This window comes from Hemibagrus wyckioides, linkage group LG01 (genome assembly GCF_019097595.1).
Source record: "Hemibagrus wyckioides isolate EC202008001 linkage group LG01, SWU_Hwy_1.0, whole genome shotgun sequence".
NCBI lineage: Eukaryota > Metazoa > Chordata > Actinopteri > Siluriformes > Bagridae > Hemibagrus > Hemibagrus wyckioides.
This window is the reverse complement of record NC_080710.1, coordinates 33,283,280-33,293,779: the sequence shown is the minus strand read 5'-3', so window position 1 is coordinate 33,293,779 and position 10,500 is coordinate 33,283,280. Positions and strand designations below refer to the sequence as shown.

Genomic DNA, 10,500 nt, shown 5'->3' with positions numbered 1-10,500 from the left:
GCCTGATTCTCCAATCAACTACCCAGAGCCTTAACCATTTGAGCCACCACTGCCCATAAAGCCCTTAAGATTGACATGTGTTGGATGAGTTCAAAATGTTCTACCACATCTTACCCAATATCTCTGTTCTGACGCATTTACATTTCTAGCACCTTCATCCAGAGCGACTTACATGTACCTCATTTCCACACCTGAGCAAGTTAAAGGAGAAGTTCACTTCCAGAACAAAAATTTATAAACAATTTCCTCACCCCCTTGTCATATAAGATGTTCATGTTTTTCTTTCTTTGGCCATAAAAAAATTATGTTTTTTGAGGAAAACATTTCAGGATTTTTCTCCATATAATGGACTTCAATGGTGCCCGAGAATTTGAAATTCCATTTCTTAGAAAATTTCCATTTTCTTAGAAAAATAAAAAAATTGTATACTTTCTAACCACAAAATCTCCTCTAGCACTAGCTCTAGGATGCGCGTCCATGACACTATGTACTGCGTAATCATGTTGGAAGGTCACGTGTGATGTAGGCGGAACTACAGACCCAGGTTTTTCCTCAAATCATTTCTTTAGGACTGAGGAAAGAAAGACATGAACATCTTGGATGACAAGGGGGTGAGTACATTTTTGTTCAGGAAGTGAACTTCTCCTTTAAGGCCTTGCTCATGGGCCCAGTAGTGTCAGTGATGGGATTTAAACACATTACCTTATGGTCAGTAATCCACCATTTTAACCACAGAGAAACAGCTGTTCTGAAGGAACCTTTGAAACCATTGAAGGCAGATAACCCATGGTGCTGACGGAGGAAGGAATCCAAAAGCCTCGAAGAAACACATGAGTCGTATCGTAAGATGGATTGTGTTAAATGTGATCGCTTTCTGATTAAGGATATCGGGTCGAGGTATAAAGGGACTAGGGACTGTTTAATTGTGCCAGATTTAGAGACCCAACAGTTCAATACTAAAAGGTCAACTGCTAGTTAATCCCCCCCCTAAAGAGCAACACTGCTGAGTACAGGATAGACATGATTCTTACTGTTCAATCTGCAAGAATTCTGTCATTTTTGTCCATGAAAATTGAAAACCATTTGCTTTTGCACATGTCCTCATGTATTTCTTTTCTCCCCTTTTTCTCCCCCAGAGTGCTGTGTTCAAGTGCTTTGTGTTTTCTCAGTGAAATTTGTACCAATGCCAGACAAAAACACACAAAAACACACAGCTAAGAAGTGAGCTTTGAGATTTCTCCACCTTTGACACACACACATACACACACACATACACAATACACAATACACCTTAACCTAATAACACAAACACACCAGTAGAAACACACGGATAATGACACAGGTAAGAAATAATGATTGATGTCTGTTAAAGATTGAGATGCAACATGAAGAACAGAAGGAAGAAAAAATCATTAAAACAAGAAGAGATTTTATTATCAATATTCTAAAATATTTTTCTTTGGACCGTAACTTTTTTAAAAAAAATTGCCATAATTTTTTTTTCTGTAATATTTTTATTTGGACCGATTGTGATGGTACCTGAAGCAGGTGTTTTTATTTCAGGACTGATTTAAAATATTAAATATTAATTTTAAATTTAAACTTTAGTTGTTTCTATCCTTTTTTATGTATTCTGTATAACTTTCATTCTTTTTTCATTATTATGTAGCTGTGTTTTGAGTTCTTTTTATTTACCTGTCCTTTCAGTTCACGCAGTTTCCGTGGCTGTTTTTGTAGCTCTGATGATTTATTTTTTTTTAAGGTTTGTTTGCTATAAATTGTAAAGCGTTGGCCTCTCGGAGCCGTGGTGCTAATGACGTCTGATTAGATAAAGCTGTGAAGTGTAAACTACTTTTCCTGCTCAGTCTATCAACAGAAACTCGCCTTTCACTCAAAGTGCAGGATTTTTGTACTTTGTCCATCTCGGCTGATTCATTAACAAAGATGTTGAAGTTTAGATTTAACATTAATGAGCAGGTGAATTATAGATAAATATTGTATATGTATGTTGGAATTAAGGAACATTAAAAAATGATTAAAAACACGTAATGTTTAATGATTAGCTTTTGTTAACTATTCATAACTTTTATTATTATTATCTTTAATTGCTTTTGAATGATATTAAATTCTATTTAATTCTTTTTTATCCACAAAAAAACAAGAACAGAAAACAAGATTTCTTTGTAAAAATATTTCCTGGTGTATTTAAACTAAATAAATAAATAAAAAAACAAACAATCAAACAAAACAAAAACCCTCATTGTTCTCTCTCTCTCTCTCTCTCTCTCTCTCACACACACACACACACACACACACACACACGCTCATGTGATTGTTGACGTGGTTTATCTGTGTCACAGTGATTCAGCACTTTTCTCAGCTGTGTGTGTGTTTGTGTGTGTGTTTGTGTGTGTGTGTGTGTGTGTGTGTGTAGGTTGTAAAAAAACAGAATGAGATCACACACACACACACACACAGTGATTGAGATCTCCTCTGACATGACCCTCTCAGACACAACGTTGCTGGATCTCTGCACCACGGTTACAATGGTTTCTATGGGCAGCAGCGTGTGTGTCTCTTACACGTAAGTCATCACCATGTAAGTCGAGACCTGCTTAACGTCTGATGATGTATAAAGCTGATCCATATCATATCACACACACACACACACACACACACACACACACACACACACACACAAACAATCTTATAAAAATTACTTGATTAAACCCTGAGTAAAATATTCGCTCCATTTACTAATCAGACCAGAGTCTGATAAACCCAGTGAACCTGTGAAACATCTCCTGGAATGATGGAGCTGCTCGCTGAGTTGATGAACAGTTTTCCCTGATCTTCTGTCCTACAGCCAGGTTCTTCAGATGTTTCCTGTCTCTGCCACAGGAGTTTTTGTATTCTTAGCTCAACCTGCTGAGATACATTACTTGGTCTGTATCACATCTGTGGTCATCTAGATGATTCATGATCATTATTTATTCTTTTTTTTTTAACAAACAACAACAAAACTAGAATCGATCTGATTAAAGACATTAAACTCATCCGGTATCTACAGAACAGTGACTCTCCAACATGCAGAGCCAGAAGGATGTTCTATGTAAAACAATGACGCTGCGACATCATTAGAATTAACACAGACAGTTCTTGTGACATCTTTGAGACATGGTGTACGTTTGTCAAGCCGAAGCTTGTGTGATATCTCTTTAGTCTTGATGTCCGAACCAGCTGTGATGCCACTGAACATTCTAGAAGAAATCCACAAAGTTAGACAGTGTGGAAAGATGGACAGAGCCTGCTAAAGGGACGGTCAGTACTGCTGTCCTACTGTGGGAAAGAAGATTCTTGATAGTAGGAGTTCCTTAAAAAAAAGAATGGTCTTCTGATCAGGAAAGGTCCTGTGAGTATCATATTTATTCTTAGCAAGCTAAAGTCAAACCATTTTACTGTTGAAATTCCAGAGATGAAACATTCTTGTCTCAGATCCTGGGTTTAATAATTACAACAAAACAAGTTTGTCAAAAAAAAAAAAAACCCAAAAAACTGGAATGCAGTGACTGGGTTATTAAAAAAACAAAAAACAAAAATGTGACGGTGTTAGAAACATCAAAAAAATGTAAGTGCAGATGAGAATATGAGACTTAAAAAAAATAAAATAAAAATAAAAGTAGAAGAAGAAGAAGAAGTGAAAACCACCTGACTTTTAATGTATAATAATATATTCTTCCCGTTTTGCAAAGATCTACTTTTAGACGACATTCACCTCAGCAACAGTGAAATTATTTTTGTATCACCTCCAAAAACGCTAGGACCAGTTACTGCACACAGATTAGACAGATTTTTATAATCACTGGTTATTAGAGCAATTACACAATAACAAGTGGTTACTACACACCTGAGAAAAACCGCTCATACCTCCTCCATCACGTCAGCTGAACACAGCCGAGACAGAGCTTAACAATGACACGGGTGTCACATAAAAACATCCAAACTAAAGAGAATCACTAGAAATCAGGGGAAGTTTATTATTCACCAAAGAGAGAAACATTATGAAAGGACAAAATAAAAAAAAAGTTTAATAAAAAAATATAACTACAAATTAAAAACAATTTTGTTAAAAAAAAACATTTGAAGTAATTCACTATAAAACCTGATCTGTTTTTGTTTTTAACTTCGCAGCGTTTTGGCTGTGTGAACTGAAAAAATCCCCCATGTATGTCACCTGGCCAGGTGAGGCTCCGCCCACTGCATAACACTCCCACAGGAATGTCTGTAGAGTTTCCAGCTCAGTAGCTCGCAGCTGTAACCCTATACACTTCTCCTCAAAGACACACTCGTCTCACAGCCAGGGTGAGTCTACATCTGTTTTTTTACACAACTTGATGAATGTTTAGAGAAAAAAATACACACACACACACACATACACACAGATGCTTCTAAATACACACACTGCAGATTAACACCAAGATTACACACACAGTGTTGTTAGAGTCAGGTCTGATGCATGACAGAAACATGCAGAGAAAAAAGTGGAGAAAAAAAAACATGCAGAGAAAAAAATCTAATATTATTATAGATATTAGATTTTTAATAATATTAACGGTCTATAAGAACTCAAAGTAAATGTCTGATATTTTTCGCACAGTTGTCTTAAAACAGCTTTTTAATTACAGGAACATTTGCGTCAATTCATTTTGTTTTTTATGTTTTATTCATTTATTGTTTATTTTTTAGATAAAATAACCTACATGATTATTCCTAACTTCAGTATTTTTAAAGCAATTTTACTTTTTTCTAACAAATAATTTGAGGTAAATGTAGCTGTAATAAAGTTAGAATAAACAACTACAGGTTAATTTATGTCTCTATTATTATTTATTTATTTATTATTTATTTATTTAGCTCTTTATTATTTTGTTTGGAAAACCTGGGGCTGTTTATTGAATTTCACAGCTGTTGTAGATTGCTGAAAATCTAACTTTAAAATGTAGGTCTGAATTTATTATTTCTCACAGGCCTAAAAATAATGACAGGTAAATTTAGCACTCGATTCTATTTTACAGCCATTTTAGGTTTTTAAATAGTGGAGCAGTAAAAGCTCTGAGTGATGTGTGGTGACTGAGGAGGAGTCAGGATGTTGATGTAAACGGGAAATAAGTGAGTTCTGCTGTCAGGTGAGTGAGAGATCAGTCTGATCCGGGCGGTGGATTGGGACGGGACCGAGGACTGGCTGCAGGGACACGTGGAATTTATTTACTAAAATAAACAGATGTGTGAAGCTGAAATCAATCCATCAAACCAAGTATAATGTATTTTTCATCCCGAGAGCTAAACGTCACACTTGACAAAAACCCTGAACACAAAGAACACCAAAACACAACCTGAATCCAGTCGAGCTCGACACACACACACACAAAACTCAAACAAGTGTCAACAGTACAGACTTCAGCTCTGCTGTAGAGAGGCGTTCATGCCTCAGCATGCCTCGATGTTCATCTACACCTGAAAATATTCCTTCACTTTTTTCTAGAAGAAATAACTCTTTAATGTTTTAGTTTTTCCTCTACAAGAGTTTAAAGGGGAAGTGATGTAGCGCTGAAGTCAAGCTGAACGTTTATTACAGAGTGGAAGAGTTCATAAAAAAATTTAAAAAAAAAAAGGCTTGACATGTTGTAACGTGTAAAGCTGCTTGACTAGTGGTTAACGTTTATGACACAATTTACTGAATTTAAACGAATTTTCTATATAATTTACAGGTGATTTTTTTTAGCAGTATTTTATGGTGTTTCCAAATAACAGTAACAGGCTGTATCCTCTACGGCAGGGGTGTCAAACCGGATCCACAAAGGGTCGGTGTGGTGCAAGTTTTCATTCCAACCGGGCAGAACCCACACCTGATTCCACCTGTTTAATTAACTCTTGGCTTTCAGTAGACTGGAATGAAAACCTGCACCACATGGCCCTTTGTGGATCTGGATTGACACCCCTGCTCTACGGAAAGGCTGTATATATACAGCAGTTTTGCTTGATCGCTAATACACAATAGTATCTCGCTGCAGACACATTGCATTCTGGGATTGATTTTATTTATTTTTTTTACAGTTATTTTAAGTTTTTTTAGCTTTTCATACACATTTCTACTTTGTTTCCACGGATGATTTGATATTTATATTTATATGATACAGTTTATATTTCACTTACCACATATCCCTATTTCAGGATCTTTTTAAAAATATATGCTGTATATATTTCTGCTCTTTGCTTTAAAAAGTATTTTAATACTCATACACGTAATACAAATACTTAAATATTACAAATCTAAAAATATACAAATGTTAACATTATTAAAATATACAAATAATTACAAACATTAGAGATGGGAAGGCCTTGAGTATGAAGCTGGGCTATTCAGGTGTTTAAATGAGAAAAAGTCGCCGTGGATGAAGATGTATGGTAAATAATGTAAATGTAAATGTAAATAAGGTAGCAGCTTTGACTAAACTGAGGAGACAGTGAACATTCAAAAACAAGCAGAGGAAAAATTCATTGACTGCATTGTTTTTCAAAACCACAAACATTTTCATTTCATTTCCGGGTCCCTCCCTCCCTCCCATCAACTCAGTAACCACTATTCTTCACATTATAACCCACATTATAACCCTCTTCCACCCCCAACCCACACTCCTTCAAATAGACTCATGGACTCTCGTACTCACAATCTGAGAAAACATTCATATAGAGATCTGGACAAGTTATTGCTGTGACAATAACTCTAATGTTGCTGCTACATACCAATGTTTACATACACCAAAGCCACCAAAAAAAGAAAAGATAAAATATGTAAGAGTAGTAAAATCTGATGTTGTCATTTATCTCCTGTGTTTTTGTGTTTGTGTAGATGTGGTTGTTTCTTGTACTCCTGGGGTGTGTGGGGGTGTGTGAAAGTTACCCCAATGGCCAGGTTACAGCCAGTTGTGGTGGTGATATGGTTCCTTCTCACGGACGTTCGGCTCAGACCATCACACCGCCTTTCACCATTACAGCAGACAGCAGCATGTATAAAGAAGGAGACACCATCACAGGTAAGATGCTTCACACGATGTTTTTACAACAACTGTTAGACTTCACTCTGAAACATTCTCACATTTATGCAAATGAGGTAGAAAAACTCGGACCGATCCTATGGTGCTTCAGCTCCTCACTGGAATCATCTCCATCTCCTGTTACATACAACATCTCTCTAACCACAGTGTTATGGAGAAGAATAAAGCTTGGAAGGAAGTAGCAGAGATCTCTGGTGGCTCTGGTGAGGGTATGAAGCTAGCACAGTTAGCTTAGCATCCATCAAAAATAGAACAAAAGCCAGCAAGATAGAAATCTAACAAACAACTCATCTGAACTCGTTATCTGTAGACGCCCTACACTACAGTTTCTCATCTGAGCAACAAACTAAACTAATAAGAGGCTTGTGATGGATCAAGTAGACGAGTGACAGCAGACGCGGTCACTACACAACCAGAAACAACAAAAAGCAAACACAATTAGACAAATTATTCAGAGTTAATGAGCAACACGAACACACCAGGGAGCGTACGTATTAACCTGAGCAGTGTCGCTAACACACAACATTCACCTTCTGTCTAATCTCAATAACCAGTAACATTTTCCCTAAATCAGAAATCTGATATTTACAGCTGAGAACATGAAACATCTGATAACATTTCATCAGATTTACTCAGTTTAAAATAATAGCTCATTTCTCATTTCCTGTTTGTGACCTGCATTCGGATGCTGTGAGAGGAGGAAATACGATGTGAATGCAGTTAAAATAAGATAAGATCAGATCCTGACGGGAATTCTTTGGCCAGAGACTGCTTTAGATTACACAAAAGAAATAAATATAAATGAAATATTCTGTATGTACAAATGTATACAAAAAAGGTGCTTGGGAACTAATTGCATGTAATATGATATTGCACATGGTATTACTGCATGTTAACGTTTATTAACGAGTTAGACGTTTTATTAATGAGGCTGACAAACAAATCCAGAACAATCATTTACAATGTGATCCAAAAAAAACAAAACAAAACCATAAAGCATCAGGTGATTAGTGAAGATCAGGACGTGAAGGTGAACGTTCTCCTACAGTGTGTGATAGTGAGTGTGTAGTTCAGGTGTGTGTGTGTGTGCTGAGGATGATGGATGTTAGGAAGTGTAGTTCATTGAGGACACAATTTTATGCAGAGGTGTGTTCTGGGAAATGGAGTTTCTTGTGTTGACCTGAAAGATTCGTCTAAATGCTATTTTCTTACTCAGTGATGATGATGTATTACTATCAGAAAATCCTGTTCCATCATCCTCCAGGTTTAATCCCCTCCCTATTTGTCTTTAGACGGGCGTTTTCTGACTCACACTATTCATATAATTTAATCCTGACCTCATGTGACACTGTGTGATGTCATAAAACTCAGCGTGAGGAGTTCACTGCTTATACACTCAGCACAAACAGAGCTAAAGGAGATGTTCTGTGACACAACTGATGGATTAATCCTAAGCATAAGACACACACACACACACACACAGACACGCACACACACACACACACACACACACACACACACAGACACGCACACACACACACACACACACACAGACACGCGCACACACACACACACACACACCACTTGATTTCAGCTTTACTCAGTCTCTACTTGTGTCACTGTGCTCCTATATCAGACTCAGGTAGTGGGTGTGGCCTAAAGTCCAAAAGTGGCATTTGACATGTATATGTACATACACTATATTGCCAAAAGTATTCGCTCACCTGCCTTGACTCACATATGAACTTAAGTGACATCCCATTCCTAATCCATAGGGTTCAGTATGACGTCGGTCCACCCTTTGCAGCTATAACAGCTTCAACTCTTCTGGGAAGGCTGTCCACAAGGTTTAGGAGTGTGTTTATGGGAATTTTTGACCATTCTTCCAGAAGCGCATTTGTGAGGTCACACACTGATGTTGGACGAGAAGGCCTGGCTCTCAGTCTCCGCTCTAATTCATCCCAAAGGTGTTCTATCGGGTTGAGGTCAGGACTCTGTGCAGGCCAGTCAAGTTCCTCCACACCAGACTCTGTCATCCATGTCTTTATGGACCTTGCTTTGGTCACTGGTGCACAGTCATGTTGGAAGAGGAAGGGGCCAGCTCCAAACTGTTCCCACAAAGTTGGGAGCATGGAATTGTCCAAAATGTCTTGGTATGCTGAAGCATTCAGAGTTCCTTTCACTGGAACTAAGGGGCCAAGCCTAGCTCCTGAAAAACAACCCCACACCCTAATCCCCCCTCCACCAAACTTTACACTTGGCACAATGCAGTCAGACAAGTACCGTTCTACTGGCAACCGCCAAACCCAGACTCGTCCATCAGATTGCCAGATGGAGAAGCGCGATTCGTCACTCCAGAGAACGCGTCTCCACTGCTCTAGAGTCCAGTGGCGGCGTGCTTTACACCACTGCATCCGACGCTTTGCATTGCACTTGGTGATGTATGGCTTGGATGCAGCTGCTCGGCCATGGAAACCCATTCCATGAAGCTCTCTGCGCACTGTTCTTGAGCTCATCTGAAGGCCACATGAAGTTTGGAGGTCTGTAGCGATTGACTCTGCAGAAAGTTGGCGACCTCTTCGCACTATGCGCCTCAGCATCCGCTGACCCCGCCCCGTCAGTTTACGTGGCCTACCACTTCGTGGCTGAGTTGCTGTCGTTCCCAAACACTTCCACGTTCTTATAATACAGCTGACAGTTGACTGTGGAATATTTAGGAGCGAGGAAATTTCACGACTGGATTTGTTGCACAGGTGGCATCCTATCACAGTTCCACGCTGGAATTCACTGAGCTCCTGAGAGCGACCCATTCTTTCACAAATGTTTGTAAAAACAGTCTGCATGCCTAGGTGCTTGATTTTATACACCTGTGGCCATGGAAGTGATTGGAACACCTGATTCTGATTATTTGGATGGGTGAGAGAATACTTTTGGCAATATAGTGTATATTTATTTAATAAAAGTGTTTGTGTTACTGAGCCAAATAATGTTTTTAGTTTTCTGTGACATATGCCTGTTAATAAACAATGTCTCTGGACTTCTGTAGTTGTTTATTATTTTAATATTCATGGAATCATCACACTAAAATCCAGTTTTATTACAGAGTTTTTTGACCTGTATTATAAGGTCTTGTTGAAGGGGGCGTGTCCATACAAATTGAACTAGATCAATAGTAGGTCACATGATCTTAATTTTAGAGTCAGAACTCAGTAACTTCAGTAGCACAACCTCTTTAGCAAAAGCTCCTGTGTGAGGCATAAGACTTTTTTTCCTCAGTGATGGACACTCTCTGACCAGTACTCTGCCTTTTCAGTGACTCTGAGTGCGACCTCGGGGAGTTTTTCTGGGTTTCTCCTGGAAGCGAGGTGGGTGGGAGGCAGCAGCG

General features: G+C 38.3%; 1 protein-coding gene across 2 annotated transcripts in view; it reads left to right on the top strand.

The window, feature by feature from the left end:
- Nucleotides 1-3,271: 3,271 nt before the first annotated feature.
- The window catches only part of zgc:163022 (putative ferric-chelate reductase 1), a 29,325-nt gene continuing 22,096 nt past the window's right edge, over nucleotides 3,272-10,500 (top strand). The window contains exons 1-4 of one of the 2 annotated variants that reach the window (XM_058399534.1): nucleotides 3,272-3,412; nucleotides 4,192-4,362; nucleotides 6,911-7,094; nucleotides 10,429-10,500. The exon at nucleotides 10,429-10,500 is cut by the window's right edge and continues 62 nt beyond it. In XM_058399534.1, the coding sequence (XP_058255517.1) occupies nucleotides 6,911-7,094; nucleotides 10,429-10,500 (256 nt within the window). In that variant the 5' untranslated portion in view covers nucleotides 3,272-3,412; nucleotides 4,192-4,362. The remainder of the gene's footprint in view (nucleotides 3,413-4,191; nucleotides 4,363-6,910; nucleotides 7,095-10,428) is intronic. The other variant, XM_058399526.1, reaches the window with a different exon arrangement.